The 23483-nt window shown below is 37.6% G+C and overlaps 1 protein-coding gene across 1 annotated transcript in view; it reads left to right on the forward strand.

Annotated features, from left to right (window-relative positions):
• TMEM135 (transmembrane protein 135) overlaps positions 1-23483 on the forward strand; it is a 156985-nt gene that overhangs the window by 28613 nt on the left and 104889 nt on the right. The window contains exon 4 of the mRNA XM_058824835.1: positions 7104-7137. Coding sequence (XP_058680818.1) covers positions 7104-7137 — 34 coding nt within the window. The remainder of the gene's footprint in view (positions 1-7103; positions 7138-23483) is intronic.

Below are 23483 nucleotides of genomic sequence, written 5' to 3' on the forward strand. Positions count from 1 at the left end.
TTATTTTCTGGGTGTTTGCCCCACCAGCTGTTTAAATATATTGCATATGTGGAGAAACATAATCCATCAATGAGATGTTTAATCAGAGAACCTGTTCTCTTAATTGCATGCATGAAGATTTTTAACATATTGCTATATCCATCTTCAGGCTGCTTCTGTCCCCCCGTGCTGGCTGCTGCTGCTGTGTGTTGGGCTGTGGGAGCTGCCACAGGGATGGGGCCTGGGTGTACCTGCCCTGGTGTGCCCCTTGCCCTGGGGGGGAATTTGGGGGCTCCCTCTTATAGCTCACACCTAGGGCTGCTCTCACTGGAGGAGGTGCCTGTTCAGTCAATTTGTGTTCATTCTGTGCACAGTGGTGTTCGTCTTGCTGTAGGTATTTCCTGTTATTTCTGACTTGCTAACTTATTTCCCCTTTAGTTTTGAGCAAGACAAAAAAAAGCAATCATAAGAACCACAATACTGGTAAAAAAGAGCAGTTATAGTAGTTCAAATAAATTTCATTAATTGCAGTGAATGTTAGATTTCAGGATGTCCGCTCAGAAAGGTTTGTGGTTAAACTGAAACAAGGCAATAGAGAAAACAATTCTTTAAACTTCCTATCACCAAAACCAGTTTTTCATGAGGAAATTCTAGGAACAGGAGTGTTGCTATTAGACACGAAAGATGGGCTGGGCAAGGCAAAATGCATGAAAGAAAGAAATATTCAGGAGGAAGAATAAATATTGAGAAAGATTTAGCTTAAAGATGACTGGTCCTTCCTCTCTTCTGTGGCTTTTTAGAGAAAGAGAAGGTGTTTGCTTTCTGTTGGAAATTTTTTTGGGGGGCTTCTGTGGTTGCAATAATTAATTTATGGTAAAATTTCCATGAGTGTAAGTACTTTCTAAGGATTCATCCCGCCTTCAGGCAAGGTTGGTTGGTTGGTTGGGTTTTTTTGTGTGTGTGGATGGTGCTGTTGTGTTTTGTTTGGTTTTTATTTTTTTTAACTTAGCAACAACTCTGTATTTAAGGGAAACCATAAATACATTGAAGGAAAACCATAAATGAGAGAGAACTGTCAATGAGTTTTGTAGGAAAAAACAATCTTGGTTGTATTTAAAGATTGGTATTTTGTATGATTTACTATTATATGAAGCAAAAGCTTATGCTGCTTGGGAAAATAGAGTTATTTTTTAGTTTTATAGCCCATCAAGCCAAGCAAGAAAACATTCTTCAGCAAAGTGTTCCACAAACAATATGTTGGCATGCAGATTTGGACACTTGCTGCTTCTGTTGGCACAAATAGAAATTTTTTACTCACGTGTAAGGGAAATTGGACTTTGGCCTCAATCAAATAAGTTTTCCAGAGTTTACAGCACTTACAAGACGATTTAAATACCTTGCTCACCAGCAAATGCAAAGCCTGAGAGCAGCACCCAATGATTTCTTTGACTCTAAAATACTTTTGGTTAAACAAAAGATAGGAGAACTTTAATCTGGTTTATATTTCCTATATTTTTATTTGAAGTCCTGAAGGTAAATTTTGAAAAATTTGGGATAGTTTTAGCAAAGAGCTCTAAGTATGATTAAAAACTTAATGAACAGTCTGGAAAAACTGAAGGAGTTCAGTTCTTGTTTAAGAGATGGTATTGAAGGGGACTTGGTTGGAGGGGGTAGTGTTAGAGGGGAGGTCAAGACGTAACTTTTCAGAGGCCAGACTAATTCTTGTCTTAGGGTGCAAATTGTAAAGATAAGTACCCATAAAATAATGTATCAGTGATTGTGGTGATTGGAAATACTTAAAAGAAAAATTTGATCTTTTTAAGTAAATGGCTAATTCATCAAATGAGAGTTTGTGTTTTGTATTCATTAGGAAAACAGATTGTTTATCACTGTAATCTCTTCTGATTTTGTAATCTGTGAAAACAATTATTGATGATATTTTGAAGTTGCTTTCCACCTTTTTCTGTAGAATAATAGAGTTGTTCAGGTAAGTCTTGGGAATTCAGCTAGTGCAGCTTCCTGCTTGGAGCAGGGCTGGCACTGAATTCAGTCCAGCTTGCCTGGGGATTTGTCTGCTCAGCCTTGCAAACCTCTGAGTCCCTGTTCCAGTGCTCTCCTGTCTTCCTTGGGTCAGGACCTACTGCTGGTCCTCCATGCCAGCTGATCAGTGCCTGCTTGTATTGGAGACCACAACCAGGCACGGGGTCTGGTGTAGTGAGTGCCAAGTAAAGGTGATTAATCATTTCCCTTGACCTCCTACCTAAACTTCTGGTAATACAGCCCAGTACACTGCTAGGTTTCCTTGTTATTTTTATCCTGTAGCTTTTTGGGGTTTTTAGTAGTTATTTTAGGCTCTTTCCTCTGGGCAGTGCAATAACAGAAATATGTGGCTCTCTGTTGAGGTTTATAGGCCATAGTTTAAGAGCTATTGCTGTTATAATTTGGTCTGAATGTTCCCAAGTTGTCCAAAAAGCAAGTTTTATCGAGTTATACATTCCTCAAAGAAAAGTTTAAATGAACAAGAGAATTATCTTCTAGAAGCCTGTGGTCTTTTGTAATTTAACCATTAAATGTGGAATCTGCAAGATTGGAATTATTCAACTGTAGATAATGTGACCTGTGTTGGATAACTAAACTCTGAAATTTTGCCTACTCAGTTCTCTATCAAGCATGTTAGAAAATTCATTTAAAAGTGTGAATTGAGAAGAAAAAGGAGGAAAAACAAAGTACTTTTCACCAAAGTGAAAAGTATACTAAACTCTACTTCTCTTTGAGACTTGAATTTAAGAGCAAATAAAACATTACTTTCATGCAAGCCTCCATTTTCAGGTGGAGACTGCTATTGTTAACACTTTTTCAGCAAAGTATTTTTTTGGTTCTTTAATTTAGTACAAGAAACTGGTAGGATGGACCTTGGTCTACTGCTCATGAATTTAAGGTTACCCCTAGCTCATGTTTTTCCTTCCTAAGATCACAGGTGTCATTAGAAACAGAGCTGAGTATAGGAGAGACAGTCAACTGGAGACATGACTGGGAGTCAGTGGGAAGCTACAATGAAGATATTTATGGAGCAGGCTTTGGAGAAAATGGCCTAAGACAGAAAGCAAGGAGGAAGAGCAGGCAGTAGGGATTTGTGTGTGTCTGGTCGGGCTTTCCTGTAGTGACCTTGCCAGACTGACACTGCTGTAGCCACCTGCTGGAGTTGGTGTTGCCAGGATTAGCATTCAGCACAGGTTCATGGACTTTAGCAGTGACATGTAAGCTGTTTATTTGTATCTTTAAACCTCCCCAAAGCATGTGGTTAGACATGGCTGACTAATTATTTTTATTGTTTAATAATTTCCTGCTCTCCTAATACCATTTCCCAATTACATTCTCCCCCTATTTACCAGCTGCAGTTTTAGTACAGTCCTTGGGTTGTACCAGTGACCCTTTTACTTGGCCTACCTCCATCTTTCTGTCCTGTTTTCTGTCAGCTGTCATTGCTACAAAATAGTGCAACATTTTCTGAGCTTCCAACTGGTTTTTAATAGCAGAGTTCAGGTTTGGGTTAGGCTTGTTGGATCACATTTGCACAGGGCCAGGAAGAATGCCCTTTCCCCCTCCCCTTTTTTTCCCTTTTCCATGGAAACATGGGGCTATTTATTTTTAAAACAGTCACAGAATTAATTTGGAGAAAGAAAACTCTTTCTGCTTGGAGTTGCCTGGGCCTCACAGCCGGACTTGTTGCAGGCAATTGGAGATGACGTCATGTAACAACTTGCTGTGTTTTCGGTTCCGGAAGTGACTTCCTTGCACAAATTTATTGTCTGCGCATTTCGTCTCCTCCCAGCCACCTACTTCTCGCATTGACCTTGCTCCAGCTGCACTGCAGCTTCTGAGTTCTTTCCTTCCTCTTCTCTGGCCCCTTTTCCTTTCTTTGTCTTTGTGGTTGGTGAGTTGCGTTTTACCCCCAAAGGGACTACAATAGAAACTAAAACTCATTTAGTTCTTAGTTTGTTAGTGTTTTAAAAAAGACTAAATAAATTTCAGTGGGAGGCTAAAAAGCCCTGCCTGCATGACAGAGAGACTGCAGGGGAGAATCCACTAAGTAAGTTATGTGCACATCACAATGGTCATCCTGCTTCGTGCCCACTGTAGAATCTACAAGTGTGAATACAGAGTGTGCTCTGAAAGCTGCGTCTGTCGCTCGGTTGCTGGTTGAGTCTACTCACAGGTGTGTTACTGCAGGATGTTTTTGATGTTCTGACATTTTCCAGAATACTCAAAGTGGATTGAGTTACCAGGTTAGCTCTTATGGATAGGTTTATCTCTGTGTTTCCAAACGGCTGAGTGGATGTTTATCATAAATTTTTAATGCTATTACAGGGGTAAAGACAAAATCTAAGAAACAGGAAATATCCAGTATATTTTCTTGAGAACAAATTAAAATAAGTTTTACAGTACACAGAACTGTGCATTATCTGGTAGTTCGCTACTCAGGAGGATTGGGGCACCAATATTGTTTTATCATTTGAGCTAGTGAACTGAAAGACTAGGTGAATGTTTGCAGACCAGCCTGAGAGTTGAATTTATCTATTGCATCAGGTGAATTTTTACCCCTTCCTGTTCAGAAATGTCATACAGTATTTTGATGCTTTATTGCAAGTTATGGGGGCTATTTTCCTTAAATACTCATTGACCATATTCCCTACCTTTTGTCTTCTTTTTTTCTTGTATGCCTCATTCCCATCAACTCTTAATATTCAGGCTTTTTTTCCTTAGGCTTTCATGCTAGAATCTTGTTTCTAGTATCTGGCACAGGGAGGTACTGGGTAGAGAAGGTATACAGAGAGCAGATTTGTAATTCTGCATTAAAAAAAACAAAAACTACCATGAAACCAACTGATTTTGATAGTTAAAGTTTTGAACTTACTCCAAATTTGAATCTTCTCTGTGAGTAGAGAGCAATTAGTGGAAGTCAGTATGCTGTGTTACTGCTTTCCACAACTGTGGGATCTCAGCACCTCAGGATGGAGGTGCAGAGAGGCCGAGACCACCCTTGGGGGGCTTGGGAATCCTGGAACGTTGCCAGAAGTGTCTGGTGGCTGGACTTTGATCCTACACAGGAGATGAGACCTGTATGAGGACTGGGAGGAATTCACTGGGTGAATGGTGAAGGGATAAGTTAGTTAAAGTGTAAAACACAGGGTTTAGGATTTTGGTACAGGGGGGTCTAAAGAAGTAAGATGGAGGAATTGGGGCGTGTCCTGTCCTTCTTCTTCTTCTTCTTGGCCTCCATCTTCTGTGGTGGTGGTGGCACTTTGGGATTGGTTATTACTAGAAGTGCACCGGTTAATAAGGGTAGAAGGTATTGGGGAGAAATGATAAATATTGTACACGTAACTTAGGGTATAAAGATAAGTGACCGCCCAGGGGCTTCGGGAGTGTGCCCATGGCTGACTTGCTGTGCAGACCTCTGTCGGGCTGAAAGAAAATCTTTTAGATAAACAATTAATAAACACCAAGACCGAGACAAGATCAGAAGTCTCTCCTCGTCCTTTGAAGCGTCGGCTCTTCAAGGCCATCCCTGGGCCTTTCCAGGCCACCTAAACAGCTCACAGAAAACCTTACAAGCCTAAACAGCCGAGAAACCGAGCAAGTGGCGTCCCTGAGCTATCACCGGTCGTAAATCAGCCGGGAGAAAAATGAAATTTACACACAACTTCATTGTGATGTGGAAGCAGTAAAACTTTTAAGTGGAATGTAGCTTCCCTGTAGCTTAGATGGCTGCTGTGAAAAGCCTTGATCTGGATGTGGAGTTTGACAAAGTTACGGAGATGTAAACGTGGGGGTTAGTAAATACTGAGTAAACCTTTTGAATGAATCAAGCTTGGGAAGTGTGCAACACAGATTTGTTTCCTGCTCTCTGTGCTTTGGTTTTGTTCACCTTCAAATGAACTGATAGCAAGATATGTTTCTGTTAACACGTCTCTCTTAATCACTTTATGAATGCTTAGAAATTTAAAATGTCATGACAATGGAACATACAAGTCTGAGTTAAGCCTTCAGTTATATATTACCTTCTGTAGTAGCAATATTATAAAAAAAATCCTAAATGACATGAAGACAAATGTGGAGTCAGGTTATGAACAATCCCAAATACTACAAGGCTGGTGGTAAACTCAAGAAGATAAGAACACCACCCCAGTAGGAATACTGAAACTGTGTATTCCAGACTTTGCCCACAGTTTCTAATGAAATCTTTGCAGAAGAGGAGGAATAATTCAAGGCAAAGCATACCTCCAATGGTAATGTCTTCCACTTTCTCAAGGGTGATGGTTGCTTGTGACTGATGTATAGGAAATAATTTTAATTTCATCTGGACCCTACAGTGCAGTCGGTTGCTGGAGTAGCTCACATCTATGTAGTCAAGTTCAGTTTTCATCTTGTGCGGCAATAGAATCAACAAAAATGTGAGCTTGAGCCCAAGTTTATACTTTTCCTAAAGAACAGTGTGAGCTGTAGGCTGACACATTAAAAAATAGGAGTGAAAAAAAGTAGATAAAGATTAGAAGAGAAGATGGTGGTCACTGTTCCAGGGGACTGTTGGCACTGTGACTTTCAACTGGCTTGAGCCAAGATTTGTGCATCAGTCTCAGCAGAAAACATTTCCTGATATTGTAGACAGAAGGGCTGAGGTGCCTGGAGTTGCATAGCACCAATTACAAAACAGAAGTTAACACACAAGCATTTTGCTACAAATTCACAATTTAACGTAGGCTTAGGTCATTGTTTGCATGCTTATGTTACTGGCTCATATGTAGGCTTAAGTTGTGATAAGTGCTGTGTGTAATTCAAGGTGCCTTGCTCCTTCTGACAGCTTCAGGACTCATGAGGAGCAGCCAGTTGCTATATATAACTTGGTTCCTGTAATTCCTAACTGCTTTGGATACTGTGCTATCAAGATGCTATTTTTATGTTTGCACTTATTTTTCTATAAGGTGGTAATGATTCATCCTCCATCAATAATCTGTTTTTAAAATCCTCTTTTTTAATAAGATATTCTTAATGATTAAAGTGTTTTTCTTCAGTCTAAAAAAAATATTTGTTTCATCCACTTATTTTATCTTTTCTGTTTATAGGAGAGGTCTTCTCACAATATACATGGCTAATCAAGTAAGTAGTCCTTTATTTCAATAAAGAATAAAAACATGTAAGATCCATGGGAAATGTCTTGTTTAAAGTTGATAGATGCTGAGATTCATTGCATTTTTTAAATTGTTGCAGGATTTTTCTTTAAGAATTATGCATAATTAGATAAACTCCCTTAAGGGCAAACTGCAATGAGAGGTCTTTCAGAAGTAGCTGTAAAGCAGAGGCTGAAATGTGGTTCATTGTATTATGCTCAGTTTTGTGTATTGTAGCCCCAAGAAGATGGTAATTTTGTATTTCCCTTCCATGATAGAATGGCATCTGGTACTTAAATGATCATTATTTTGCAGATGAGAAATCCAACACCATATACTTCAGTTTTGCCATTAATAATTTCGTAACTTGTGTCAGTTGTGCTTGCAAACATTTTTAACACATGATTGCATCAATTTAAATCTTGAGTCATATTTGTTTTACTCTCCAAATAAATAGCATTTATCTAAATGATGCTTTGTGCATTAACTTTTTCCAAATATAAAATGCTTCTGTTACTTGATCGTACTCCTTTAGGAAAGATCTTACTTTGCCAGAGGAATTAATGTCAAGTTTTTGTACAGTTTGAGTTGCATAAATAGTCACAGAAACACAAAAAAGAAAATGATAACTGTGTTCAGACTACTGAGAGAGTTTGCTGGGGCCTCAGTAGGGCTGTGCCTGAGTTGAACTCTGATGGTGATGGTAAGATTAATGACTAAAAGGAGTGAGACAAAGGCAATGTATCATAGTACAGATTAGGGTGATAAAATTAATAGGTTCTCTTCTGGCCTTGTACAATCATTGTTGATGACTTGTAATTCTGAGTATTTTGTGGGGTCAGAGCTTTTGGAAGGACCTGATTATCATGACATGTGTTAGCAGGTAAATATCCTGGAAAGTCCTTTTTTGCATTTACCAAACCCGTTATATAGTTCTCTCTCAAACTCTGGTGCTTAACAATTTCTTTTAGGCAGAAATTGTTTCTTGGGTTGTTCTGTATTCATAGACTCTGTCTTTACAGACAGACTCATGAGGAGAACTTACAGACTTCAGAAGAGAAAAAATTAATTTTTGCTTTTCACTTTATCATTATTGTTGAAGTACCATTGTAAATTTTATAGCTTCCTGATTTGTATGACTCATATTCTGTCCTTTAGGATTCCTTTTCTCTATGAATTTTTTTAACCTAATTTAAAAAGGTGGCAAATTCTCCTTTTGAAATTCAATTACTTAGCTGTTCAGAGTCCCAGCAGTGCATGGGAACAAGGTTTGACTCCTGCAATGAAATCTTAACCTTGGAAGTTTTCCTTGAATTCAGAAGGGCGCTGTTTAGAAACTCCTCATTCAGGGAATAGAGGTTATAAGGATGGTGGTATTTAGTTGAACATACTATCACTCCTTTGGAATACTATCACTCCTTTCCAAGAGAAGGGAGCAATAGGTGTGCTTAAATAGCAGCACTTCTGAGTATCAAGATTCTGAGGAAGCTGTCATTGTGTTCATGGCTCTAAGGATGAAGGACCACACAGGTCACCTGGTATTGAACAGAGCTGTAAGGGAAAAGTCAAGCTATGGAGTTACTTTTTATGGATACCATTTGGCATGGATATTCTCTTCAGCACAAGGACTTATTTTAGTCACAAATCTTTGGTGAAGCCAGAGCTGCCAGAGTTTGCTCTGTAAACTTGTGATCATGTGACACCTTGTTAGCAAGCCCTGTAATCACAGTAAATGTTTCCCTGTTTGTGTTGCTTGTCTTTGGCCTAGAACTTTATATACTTTTATAAGATTCACTTATAAAGTTACTAAGCCTTTAAAAGATTTATGTCTGTTAGCTTTAGATTGCAGCATGTCCCATTTTGAAAGCTGTCACATTTTAATCATTAGTGATGGCAGATATATTGTGAAATTAGCCTGCATTTCTTGCATTCTGTAAAACTCGTGTCAGGACCTGTTAAGATGTTAAGGGAACTAAATATATTCCTTTGTTTTGTTTCATGTTTTGCTATACTGGGTTTTGCAGCCTGAGCAATAATAACTAAAGCTTTTTTTTGTGATTTTTCATGTGTGCCTTTGCCCAGGTAAGCAGGAGGTAACTGTAATTACTGTTGGTTGTTATAAGTGATTATCGTGACTGTTGCTGCACTGACTTTTTATAGCCAGATTAGGGCTTTTAAATCAGAAAATTTAAGTCCTGTTGTCCAGTTGGCACTATGTGACAATTTGTCTTCAGAGATGAATTTATGTAGTGGAAAGGTGTGTTAAATCTTTATGCATGGGTTGCTGTTTTTCATTTCAGTGAGTTAAATTCAGTAGAACATGAAAGGCGGTGGGGTCTTAGGACTCTTGTTCTAAATGTGACATTTTTATTGTTTTTTTAATCTGGAGCTACTAGAAACTTGTGAATGGAAACATGTGAATGAGTGTCCTGGTTCATTTAAAATAAGTCAGTGATTATAGATTTATGTGAACCTGAACTCCCTAGCTGCATTTCCTTGCTGCTTACATGTTAACATAGATTAAAAATAGGATGGTTCAGCTATATATGCTCTATGGAAAAATAGAATAAAAGTGTTTTTTTTCAGACTAGCTTGCTGCTAAATTGAAGCTATATAAGAATGTACTTTAGGATTTGGATCTTCTTTTTTGTTTTTTTTGAGATAGAAATTAGAAATAAGCATGGGACTGAAGAATTTGTAGCTTTAATTTTAATGTGCAGAGTCTAAAATCAACTTCTTAACTTCTCACTGGAAGTAATTTGGAGTTTTTAGAACTAAATTAGTACACCTAAGTCCTAACATTGCTTAACATGTGGATTTGAGACCTAAAGTTTCTGTAATAGCCCAGAACAGAGTAGTGGTAATCAGTGCTGTGGACACACAGAGCCATGGAGCTTTCAAATTCTATTTTGGATTGCATGTATTAAAGTCACAAAATTTCTAGGATCATAAGAGATGCATTGATAGTGAACATATGAGATGATTCTTCATGGATAATTTGAGATCAAAGGGAACCCCAAGATTCCAGCAAAAGGTGGAAAGTGAAATGTAATCTTTCAGTTATTTTTATCTGGAACAGTAGATGATATTAATGACTGTCCATGAAGACGACCTGTAGCTCTTATGTTTCCAGACACTTGGGGCATGCTTTGTTGTGAACAGCTCAACAGTTGAGTTATTGCTTTTACATTGAAGAAACTGTGTCTTTGGGTTAGGGTTTGGCTTTTTAGTTTGAAAACAAAACAAACAAAGACTGCCTTCAAAATGCAGGATAGGAAGAGACTAATCTGAACTAGGACTGACTTGATATCAAGCTTCTTTGAGAAACAAAACTTGAGAAAAATTGCTGTTGTCATTGATATGCTACACCAGAGAGGAGGCAGTTATCCTAGCATGTGCTGAGCTGCCTGCTATGTTTGAAATTCACACTGTGCATCACTACATCAAAGTCTTTTTTCATTCTCTACTAGGACTTCTGGTGTATGGTGGGCTGCTTACAGAATTGGAAATGTTAATAAGAGGCTCTTGAGGGTCATGGATTAAATGATATAAAGCTTTAGCACAAGGTGAAGCAGCAGGATGCAAGAGGCAGAGTGGTGCTGTTGAGGGCTGTTTCTGGAGAGCGATGGGAGAAGTGTAGGGGCATGTCCCAGCCATAGAGAAAACATTACTGAGTGAAAAGCTATAAAGTTTAAAAGTAAGATAAGAAAGATATGAAGAAAGGAAGTAGAGAAGCACAATCTACAAGTAAAACCCAGAAATTTATTGAGGCGAGAGACATGGAGCTGGACTGACATAACGGGAGTTGATGTATGGGAGTGTTAGAGGTAAAACAAGTGGAAAAAATGAGAAAATGTAGAGTTTATTCTAGTTAAAGCAGAGAGCAGGTGATAAAAATGATGAGTTTGCCACGAAAGGATTAGATTAATTAATTAATTAATATTAAGAAAATTTTAAGAAGAGACCAGAAAGAGACAGAGAGATTATATTGTTGGTGTCCTGGAAATGGAAGGGGAAAATTGTCAGCAATTGCATCTAGACAGAGTTTATAGAGAAATCAGAGGATGCTGAATCTAATTTATTCCTGTGCTGATATTGGGTCATCGGTGCATCTGCTGTTTATGAAATACTGTGCTCAGATCCTCATACACAGAGGAACAGATACTGTTTAGACAAGTATGGAATGTGTTGATTAGTAGCATTCCAGTGGGTAATGCTCTGCTTCTGTATATGATAAAGTAACACAGCTGAGCAGAATTTTTTTCTGTTTTAAAGTAGTCCAAGCAGGCTAAATCTGGGTTCATTTTGGCTGTATCATTGTTTATTCCAACTAGTCAAGTGTGAAGGTTGCATGTAAGTTGCGCTCTTAAAGCTTGAACTATTTGGTCTAGGAGCACGCAAAAATGCTGAAACACTGACTCAAAAATAAATCCCTCAGGATCTAATGGAGAAATGAGTATCCATTGCTCTTCAGTCAGCTTTAATTCCAGATATTTGTATGGTTTTTTTACAGGGTGGAAGTCATAGTGATTCAAAATATCGCAAAATTTTCATGCTGTGTAATACTTTAGAAAACCTCAAAGCTATTAGCCTAATTTTAGCTATCTGGCACACACAGAGAGCCAAGTAGGTACCAAGCTTGACAGAGATATGGCACAATATAGGACATGGTTCAAATGTTTGAGGCCAAGAGCCCTCCAATATAACTTTTCATATGCAATAAATTTGTAATTGTTTCATGCCTTTTGAGGGTGATAGGTGGATGGATGAAAGAAAGAGGAATGAGCCCTTGCTGTAGCAAGAGAATAAACAACAACAGCCACTTTTAATCTGTGATTTTGCTGATCCTGTAGTTTTAACTTTTTGCTAAAGGCAAACTGGTGGTATTGTAAAGGAAGGTACTTGCATGCAAGAAATGCTCTAACACTGAGCATTCCTAAGTGATTTTTCTTACCAGCTTATCAAATGCTTTCTGCATTTGATATGCTTTTACAGAATTGCTGGTGTATCTGAGTTATTACAGATGTCTCAAGAAATACCTTGTGCCAGTTACAATTAAATGAGGGAGGATACTGTGAATAATGTAGGTTGAAGGGTGTTTTTGTTTTGTGGAGTTTTTACAGTAATGTGCAATCATTTGTCATTAATATAACTTGCAACTCAGAGAAATTATCACCCAGTGCTGCTACATGCTATAAAACATTGTGTACCAATTCAAAAATATCCTTTAAAATGAAAAAAAAGAACATTGTCACTTCTTTGTTTGTAACTCTGTGAAGTAACAGGTATTTCACACATCTTATTTGTTTCAGCAAAGCATTATATTTGGCTACACAGTTTATTCATCATAGCACAGGAAAATGTTTTCTGTTTGAACTTACTGAACTGACATTTCATAAACAGGACTAACTGCCACCTTTTCTTCTCCATTGGTAAGTTTCATCTTAGTCAAAACATGGAGGGAATCCAAAATTACAAAGGACAGGTGGATTTAAATTTTCCAAATGCACGTTTCAAATGTTTTGAACCTCTTAGTTGTAGTAAAATGAATTTGACCAGTCCTGCTTTGTTTTTTTAGATAATTAAAATTTTGTTGTGTGCTTTCATGTAATCCTTAGTACTAACATTGTACAAGGTCTGCCAGGATGCAAGACTTTAGCTATTCTTTTAGCATATTACCCAGATAGAAATTAATGTTTTTTAAAAATTTTTCTAACATTTCAGAAGTAATATCCATAACTGAAAGTGCATCGAGTAAATGCTTGAGACACTTGTCTTCCAGGATTGCTTTGTCACTGTTTTCTGTACCCCTCTTCTGGGGTGACAGTGGCTTTGATTACATCAGCAGCTGTCAGGAAACATGTATTTATTGTCTGATGATGTCCAGATTCCCTGTTCATTCCTTGTATTGTCACCTTTTAAACTGATAGTGTGCTAGTTGAGGTAAAACCATTGCTTAGTTCCTTCTTTCATTCAAAAAAGCCTTAAGTACTGAGCTACTTTTGTTAGAATAGTAAGTGGTGTTATAAGTTACTGTTGGAATAGCGGAAGTACTTTGATATTTGGTTTAGATTGGATACTAGGAAAAATTTCTTCATCAAAAGGGTTGTCAAGCACTAGAACAGGCTGCCCAGGAATGTGGTGGAGTCACCAAGCCTGGAAGGATTTAAAAGGCATGTACATGGCACTTGGGGACATGCTTTACTGGGGGGCTTGGCAATGCTGGGTTAATGGTCAGAGCTGATAATCTTAAGGCTCTTCGCAGCCTAAACAATTCTGTGATTCTGTGAAAATTGGAAGGCTCAGAGGGAAAGGTTTTCCTTCTTGGAAGCTGTTAAACTGAAGCTCAGGATTTTAAAGCATGTGTAGGGCAAAGCCCCATTTTGGGAGAGTGTTCTCAAGCACGTCCTGATTCTTGTAGGGAAGCATCCACCACTGAGTCATTGCTGCCTGGGTGAGGGAAGAGCAAAAAGGACATAATTTAGTCCTGGCTGGAAAGAAGTGTGAAGTTTGCACTTGTGACAGAATTTCTGCTTTTGCATGAACAAACTCTCTCAGGTGATGTCTTGCCATTTGCTGTAGTTGGTAATTTTTGTAGTTCTGTCACAAGTTAAGCCTTTAATTTTAGTGCCAACCAGAAACCAGCTCTTGTCAGGTATCAATTTAGACATTGAAATCAACTCAGTAGTTTCAGTAGGTAATCAACCAGTGTTTTCCCTGGGGCTATAGTTCTAATATAACACATTTCAAGTTTGAAGCTCAACAGAGTCCTGGATCCCTGCTTCTAATAGCAGCATTTTTACAACTGTTCTGGCCCACATTGTAGCATGGGATTTTGTCAAGACTTGGTTGCTTCTTCCTCTGTCAGGTCATGTGATGTTCCTTGGGAAATTCTGCCTCCTGTTGTGGGATGGCTTTTTTCTCCTATTTTGTCATCTGGGTTTAGGAGGAGAGAATCTTCACTGGCTTCTGCTTCATTACTGCCTGGATCTTAGTGGAAAAAATAAGGTAGGCAACAAAGAGCTCACATCTTTCCCCTTTCATGGAAGGCACGCTCAGATGGAGCTCATGCAGTGTTTGTTTGTTAAACATGGCCTTCACTTTTGTGCTGCCCCGTGTTCTTAGAGTGACACTTGGGATATGGCTGGTGTCACAGCATGGACAGTCACGCATCACAGATGCACTTGGTGACAGTGGCAGTAATCTGGCTTTTGAAACCCAGGAACAAGAACCAAGATCAATGGATTTTTATCCTTTAAAGGTCAAATCTCATAAAAGAAAGCTAATAATGTTAGTTTACACTCGAAGACAGTGTGCTGGAATGAGAAATAGGATTTGTTTTCTACATGTCATTTCAATAGGCAAACCTTAATGCTCTATAAATGGTAACAAAATATAGCCTTCTTGGACACTTGATGGCACTTACACTATGAAGTTCTCTTTCAGAAACATCTCAAAGGAAGAAAATAAAGCCTAATGAAACAGGATTTACAGAGTCAAAGATCTGCATAACTAGAATATACTGGTCACTCATTCCAGTCTCTTTTTCCTTTGACAGGTTAAATTGAGAGTTGAGAACAAACTTTTATTAATTTTAAGTTCTTACTTATTTGGTAATGGTTCTTATTTGCTGTATATCTAGCTCTGTAGAGGCATGTGTCTGCAGGAACAAAAACTATCCAGCCAAGAAATGATTAAAACTATGCCCAGTTTTGGATAAGAAGCTAGAAAAGAAAGCTTGATTTTTCTTCCAGAAGACTTGCAATTGTTCTTTAACTTTGAGACAAAAGCAGAGAAGTATAACATTCTCTCACCATCCTTGAGGTATAGAATAGTTCAAGAAGAATTACCAGTTGTATACTGGGGAGGTAAAGGCGATATAAATGTAGTAGAAGCAAAAAGCCAAACTTTGAATTAAGATGGCAATAAAGTTAATATAGACTACTTGAAGTGTACAGAGTTTTCTGAGAAGTTTGGAGGAATATGGACATTATTCCCAAGAAATGGATGCTTTTTGTTTCTTGACATTAATGTTCAAATTTATTTCATAGGCACCTAAACAGAAGAAAAATTTTACCCTTTCATGGAATGATTGAGTTTATTGTGGTGAATGTGCAGGGAAGTGTATTGTAAGATCAACATTTCCAAACTCCTTGCTTAGAAATTAAATACAGATGTTTTCAAATAATCAAAGACTTGGACATGCTTTATTCTAGTCGACTGATACTCAAGACACTTTCCAAAAATTTTATTCTGGAATTCAGAATTAGATGCCATAAATGGGTAAGCTATATACTTTACACATATCATGTTCTGTGGGATATGTAGCTTGGCAACTGAAACAGGCACTATTGAAATAAATTGCTACTTTTAAATATAAACATTACATAGAATTCATATGAGAAGGGAAATAAGCTGAAGTCTTACTTTCCTTTGAATAGTGCATAATGTAGTCTAATTTGATTAACAGAATGCTTTACATAATTAAATTATGGGTAATCATGGCACTCAGTGAGGATTTCAATAGGTTGAAACTTAAGGTCATTGTCACTGCCCCCACCCTAAATCTAAAAAAGGCAGGTTTTAAAATTAGGAGTCATGTGAACTTAAACATTGCTGATGTCTTCACTTTTAAGTAATACTGTAATAAAGTTAGATCCTGGCAGCTGGCATTCTTGTGGATTGACATGGCTAATTGGCTTTGGCATCTTAGCCTCAGGAAACCTCATCCATCAATTCAGAGCAGGACTTTTGGCGAGAGTCAGAGAAAACATTCAATACTTTATCTCTTGCTTTCTGTGGAAAGCTGCTTTGCATTTTGAGCTTTCCTGTGTGTCTCATTAGAAACTCGATGTAATACTTATCATTATGCTCCTTTAACATGATCTTCTATAAGGAATAGCTAACCATTTGACTTTCTAGAATTGGCAAAAGTGTCAATATTACAATTCAGTTTTGAGACTTACATCTCAGCCACAGTTGATAGCTTATGCAGAATTTCCTATAAAAAATATACCAGCTAAAGAAAAGTAGTTGACTTTTATGGTTAACTCCTTGCTAGTCAGTAGTGGAGTTGAAAATAATGGGTAGCTTCAGATTCTGAAGAGCTCCAGACACCCATCTGTAGTACATGTAGCATTTCTGATTATAAGAATTGCTGTGGGCAGTGATTTGATAGAGGAGAAAAATGGGCCAAGAGAGAATTTAAGACTTCCCAACAGGGCAAATCCAAGTTTCAAGATGGTTGAGGATTTTCCTAGTGGGAGGAAAGAGTTTTCAGAGGTCTTCTGGTAAAAGCTTGCGAAGGCAAGAATCTCCTGGTTTTTCTATTTCACGACAGTCTTAGCAGTCTTCCCTTTTCTCAGATCTTCACGTTGTCAGGCAGCCCTCTTATCTTCCTCAAGCCTTTGAAAAACACGGGCATTATCCTCCTTTTTCCAGCTTCAGTTCCTGTTACCTGGCAATTTCTGCTGCCCTCTCGTGCTTCTAAGTTTGTGAGGTTTGGGAAGAAGGACAAATGGCCCTGCTCTGCGGGAAGTGAGGTGAAGATGCAATCTGGGGACTGAAAAGGTTGGGACCTTAAGCAAAAAGAATGTTTTTTTTATTCTGTATGTAGTGATGTGTAGATAGAGAAACTTCTTTGGAAGGGAGGGATTTTTTCCATTTCCGGCAGTATTTCCCATTTGCATCTCCATCTGCTTCAGAGCAGTGCTCAGGGTCCAGGTGCAGCTGCAGGAGAGCATGCTCTGAGTGTTCAGTGAAGCAGGTGAAATGCTGCTGCAGGTTTGTCACTCCTGTGCAACCACAAACCCTGGAGTCCTCTGCTAAAGTTTGAAAATAAAAATAGTCCATTGGAGTGAGGCATGGCAAGAGTGTGCTTGAGGCAGAAGATTATTAATGTCTCTACTTTGTCCAGTGGTGAGCTCAGGCATGAAGAGTGGAGGGAAAGTTCTTGAGCTGGGTTCTCTGCAAGCTGCTGATGGGGAACAGTTCTAGGGAGCAGTTGTAAGGACCTTGTGTCAGATACTAGATTGACCAAGAACACACTAAACTTTGTTTGGCTCCCTCTTGTTGGAGCACAGAGGAAATGGGGTAAGGCTGGTTTTGTGTAGTCAAAGATACAGAAGTCAGTGGAGCAGCATAACTGCTAACAGAGTGCATTGGATGACTCTGTAAACATCCACTTAGTCTAATTCTAAAAAAAAAATTTAATGTATCAAATTGTGGAATCTATTTTTTGGGGTTTTGGCAGTCCTACTTAAAATGGTTGAGTTATTGTGTTGATGGTAGTTGTTGACAAGCTGCTTCTTTAGGGCTTCTCAGATGATTCAGGTATTATGAAAACTAGTCATGGAGTACAGATTTCATTTTGTAGAAGAAGAAATCCTCAATTCTATTTTCAAAATATGCAGAAGGAAGGTGTTTCTAAGAGGACAAAAGTTTGCAAAGTTTAAGTTTATTCTGTTGGTTATTTGATTTTTTTTTAAACAGTGTTAATCTTACCATAGAGCTGGCCAGTGGAATGAGCAGACATTCTTTCTGATTAACTGCATATTACATTTAATTATTATTTTCTGTGCTCCATATGTTTCAGTTGAAATAAAATCCTTCATGTTTTAATTGCCTATATCCATTTATAGTATATTAGTGCCAGTTCTAGTCTGATACTGTTCCTGACATCATTTATAGGATGATAATTAAACAGAGCAGCAGTTTCAGCCAGAAATCATTCTGCTCCTTTTGAAAACGCTAAGCTGTCAAAATAAAAGTCAATTGTGCATTCGCATTCCTTAAATAGAGTTCCAGAGTTTTGGAGCAAAACCAGTTTGGTCTAAAAGTTATAATCATTATAACCAAAAATTATAACTTTTTTTCCCTTGCAAAAATGAGTTGTTTTCAAAAATATTGCAGTTAGTTTCTCAGTTTTAATGGTTTCTGTCATGCACAACAAAAACTATACCTTTGCACATACAGTCTAAAATAATGTTCTTTTTCACTTCTACATGTTGAAATATTTTCTCTGTTGAAAAATATTTCTCATGCTATGTATAAAATGGTGTTAAAAGTCTTTTTCTGAAAGAGTAAATGTTTTTGATTATGTTTATAGTAGATAGAATGGATGTGCTGGTGTATGGCAAATGTTAACACGTGGCTGCTGAAGTTCTTTACATGATGCTGGTACAGGATACGTAGATTTTTAAACAGTGCTGAGACTAAGTTTTTTAATTGTCTAAACAGTCAGTGGTTTGGCATTCAGGGGGAGGTGGTTCATTTGAAATCTTGTCTCTGTGATATGCTACTTATGCCTCTAATAAGGTTAGAAAAGCGGAGGAGGACAGCTTCTAGCACAGCTTGTAAATGTCAGTCTGGATGGAAGACAGGTCAGCTTGAAAACTATATTGGTGTTGGAAAATGAAAGGAAAAATCTATCCTTGAAGCTGAGCTCTAACGAGGAAACATTGGTAAAGAAAATGTAGAGTTTCTTAGTATAGCAGAAGGAAGTAATTCTAAAGTACCAATCTACATCTGTTGAATGTGAGGAAAGAAGGAATAAGATGTATTTTCTCTACATATAAATCTGACTGCTTTTTCTAAGGCAGACTTTTGTTTTGGTTTGAGTCCTGTTCATGTGTGAAACTTGGTTAGTGTCCTGTCTTTAAGACTGTTCTGTCTTTGGAAGACAAACTGAGTTTTGTAGTATTTTTAAAGGAAAATCCAGCAATGAGTGTGACATTAGAATCTTTTCTGAATCTGCTCCTCTCTCTTTTCTACCCTTTCCACACAATGGATCAGTAAATTAGACCATTAGTGACTATGGAAGTTACAATAGTGCATCAGTTACTGTATCTTACATCAGTATTCTGCTGAATGGGGTGATTTCTGAGGAACTGCATCATTTGAGATTGATCTTGTGTGGTCACTTCCATGTGAACTATTAATGTTTTTGTAATGTGAGCTGTGTGATTCTTAAAGGAGTTTCTTTCTGGTTCAGTAACTCTTCTCTCTCTGCTCAGATGCAATGGGGTGCCTCAATAGCTGCTGCTCACCTCAAATCTCGAGAACTGCAGGAGATTTTTGCAGACTTGATTGAAATAAGTCTGGAAATGGAAATTGCCTGCTCAGTGTTTCTAGGGAGAAGAATGATCTGAAGTGGCAATCAGAAAGAGAGTCTCAATGCCATATATTTAAGAACATAAATTTCTCAACTTTAATACCTGGCTTATGTTGACAGCACATTCAATAAACTGGCACATATGCCAGTGTTTCGCATGTTTCTGAATTTTGTAAAGTATACCTACCATAGTTTGGGTTAAAAAACATAGACATAGTTTTCAGTAAGATGTGTTAGATTTAAAATTCATAGAAAGTAAGTAACTTCTTAAAAGTGTCCTGAATTTGCTTAACACTCCTCCAAAATGTAACTTAATAATTCTCACATTTGAATATTTTGAAGCGTAAATGATTGTACTATTTTCCAATTGTAAATTTATTAATCTTGAAAAGTTGTTTTTGTTTATGTAAAATCATCTGTGTCAGCAGCCTTGAATAAAGTAACTGTTGGCTTCACTCTTACACATATGTGCTGGTACAGTTTCTGACACAAAATTCTATTTGGAACATTTAAATTCAATAATTTGATGTGTTTTGCAGATCACTATGTTGAATAAAAGATCTTTAAATATCAGTCATATTACAAAAATTTTGAAAGAGTGGATTGTACAGTTGGATTGGAAATACACACTTCTTATATGTGTAAGCTCAGATAGCTACTTAGAAATATTTCATAAGCAATTGTTTTTGTTTTGAATATTTGAAAATTTTGAATTCTTCAGATGCTTGTATAGGAATTTTTTTGTTTAAGAAGTATAAAAACCTTCCCTGCTTCCTGGCACACACACATGGATGCATGCATCCATGCAGGTACTGTCTTTTCTCTCCATTTTTCTCTTTGTTTTTATTAACCAGGAGGAGCTTTACAAATTATGGTCATTGTCCTATGTAAAAATATAAGGCTGGTTTTGGTCACAACAGTTCTTTTAACGCACTGCAATTCTCTGCTGTTCAAGAAATGATTTTTTTTAATAACCCTTTTACTTTACATTTAAACCCTGATGTTCATCATGTCTCTTAGTTATTCCTGGCCTAATTAAGACTGCTGGGAGCTGAACCATGTTCCTGAGCACGTTAAGCTGTTCAAACTGGCCCCTTGAGTCCTGAGCCAGGGCTCTGGCACACAATATCAACCATTTTCTGTCAAAGTGGATGCACTGAACTTGAATATCGGCATTGTTTGCTAATGCTTGCTAATCACAGTAAGTCAGTGGCCTTAGGCAAAGCAAGATGTATTGGGAATTCACTGATATAAATAACCTTGCTGGTCTTTGCCATGGTCATAAATAATGAAGCTCTTGGATCCCTCCCTCCTCTCCCCAAAAGAAAGTCTGTATAGGTTTTCTACTGGATTTCCTGATTTATTGCTTGTTTGGCATTTATGAATCTGAGTGAACCAGAAGTTGAAGATGTTTCTGCTTTGACAAATTTTAGAGTAAGGCCTCTCACTGATTTGTTAGGAAAGCTTTGCTAATGAACAAAAATATGTAATTTTTCTCTCAGAATTCTGGCTTCTCTGCAAAGTAGCCTGCGTATTGTGCATGTAGAGACTCACAGAATGTGTGTCATCCTGGAAGGATTATATTTGGAACTTTACTGAATGGAGTTACTGCAATCTGTACTTTGAGCAGTAGTTCAAAGTGAAGTCAAATTGATTTGTGTTAAATAGTACTCACTCATGTGAGTGGGGGTGGAAGGAAGCTGCAGTCACAGGTCAGGGGTGTGGAAAACCTTAAACCTATGCAGTGAATTGAAAATAAAAAAGCTGGTGTGAGCAGTAGTAGAAGACTCAGCTACAGGAATTTTACCACTAGGTTAAGAGGAAGGGCCAGCATAACAGTCTGTCGATGAGCATTATGACCTTCAGCAAAAGTAGGTGATTGATTACTTGAGACTTACTGAAAGCATAAGATCAAACAAACTGTTAGGCACTAAAATGAAGAAAATTAGTTGATGTTTTGCAATATCCTAAGAAACAAAACCTGTAGATGATGTTCATGTTTGTATTTTTAACATATTTTTTCAGTTCATGGGCCATCTTGTGTGAAAAATCAACAGATTAATCAACAGAATACTCTCAGTTGGAGGAGACCCACAAGGATCAGAGTCCAACCCTTCAGTGAATGGCCCATACAGGGATTGAACCCACAGCCCTGATGTTACTAAATTAGAACTGTGTTCTGACCAGCTGAGCTCAGTGTACATCTGGGTCTCACACTAGGGGCATTTCCAAATCAAGTCATAAGACCAAGTATATATTTTTTGGCGGTAGTACAGATGTGATTCTTTTCATTTTTTCAACCTGCCAAATCTTCTGCACGGACTTCAGTGCACTGTCCTGAAGTATTTGCAAATGTAATAATTCTCCACTGGTCTGTGGTCACTTTTGTACTGTTGCTTACTATTATAGCAGTGTTCAAATACTTACTTTCGATTTGGACTTGTAATTTCAAATGCAGAGAATTAATTAATCTGTTACTTCACTGATTGCTTATGTGTTGCTCAAATAAGAGAAGTCAGATAAAACATGATATCTCCCTAATTAGAGGTCCTTTTTTGTTAATGAAAGCAAGTTTGCAGAGTATATTTGCATTACCTATAAAAGTCATTAAACTTTTATGTTTACAGGTCTCTTGAACAGGTGATTTGGAGAAAAAATACTTGGCAGGTGTAGTAATAGTGTTAATACTGAATTTTGAGGGCACAAACAATGTGATCAGGAGCTCCTAGAATATTTTTAAATAATCACCCAATATGTATTAGATTAATAAAATAATGAGAGGAAGTTCATCTCACTAAAACATGTTAACTGTGACAGTTTCTGTGACATTTTCTTTTCTCATGAAGCATTTTTAGCCTGGCTATTGAAATTAGATTGATGAATGTTTAGATCATGACACGTGATCATCCTTGAGATCAATGTTCAAGTCTTAAATAGCAACTTAATTGCTTACAACCAGATGCAACCTGGTGTAAATACATTCTGAGATGACAGACAATGCTGTTAAGTGGTGAGGCTACAAGGAGTGAAGGTGGGCTGTTGTTCTGTGCAAGTTGTCACTGAGCAAAGTTGGTAGTTGACTCCTTTTGGTGCTGGATTGGCAAGCAGTGGCATAGGTGACAGAAAAACAAAAACAAGCAGAACCAGATTCCTATAAACTTTCCAATGTATTATGTAATGGTTAAAGAAGAAAATGGATGCTAAGACTAAGGGAAAAGTACACTTTATATGCTTGTCTCAAAAATGCGCGGCTTTTATTTAAAAGAACAGAATTTAGGAATTTTTAGTATGGATAGATTTTCTTTTCATAAAGTAATCTAGAAAGTTTAAAGACTCGTAAGATGTGTCATCAGGTGAAAACTGGAAAAACAGATTGGTCAGAAAAAGGAGAGTAATTAACCGCTTGGTAAGTGAATGCCAAGATTGCTTGGTTAAAGAATTGATAAAATATTCCTGTTGTGCAGGTAGAAAACAAATACAGAGAAATTGTGTATATTTTTATGATGTATATATTTTTAGGATGAACTTAGAAGAAGATGAACTTAGAACAGAATTTTTTATTTTTAAAATTTCTTCATATTGATAATTTTCAGGCATCCATGTTCACCAACTCCATTTTTAGTTCTTTAAATTCAGCCACAGCATTTCAGATTGGCACTGCAAAATTGGGGATCGTCCAAACAGGGCCAAACACGAGGTAATGGGGAAGAGCGCCTATTGACATTGTCATAAGCGCTCTGGGAAAGAGGAAACTGAGAAGACAAGTTTTTGCTATTTATAGCTTGTCCAAGATTGTAAAAGTGAGAGCTGGTTCTAAAGCCTTGTAGCACTGTGCCACTGATGAAGTGGCAGTAATGCGGTGCATGTGGGGAGCAAACTCCTCTCTTATATGTATATGTGTATTCCATATATGGAGTATGATTCTTCACTCAGACAGGAACTCAAAAATATGAGGAAAATGTCAGTTCCACATTTTGTAGCTATTAAACACCACCATTTCCCCTATTCCCTTCCATTTAATATTTTGGATGACTGGGAAAGGAGTAGAGGATAAAACTGAAAAATCATTATCATGCCACTATGTAAATCATGGGTGTGCTGACAGGTTTACTGCTGTCTGCAGTTCTGGTCCTCTTTAAAGTGTAATAGAAGTAGAGAAAGTACCTCGTGGAAAAATAAAGATGCAAAGGTGTTGAAGAACATGTGTAAGTGGAGGAGCTAAG

Source organism: Ammospiza caudacuta, chromosome 2 (genome assembly GCF_027887145.1).
Source record: "Ammospiza caudacuta isolate bAmmCau1 chromosome 2, bAmmCau1.pri, whole genome shotgun sequence".
In the NCBI taxonomy this organism is placed as follows: Eukaryota; Metazoa; Chordata; class Aves; order Passeriformes; family Passerellidae; genus Ammospiza; species Ammospiza caudacuta.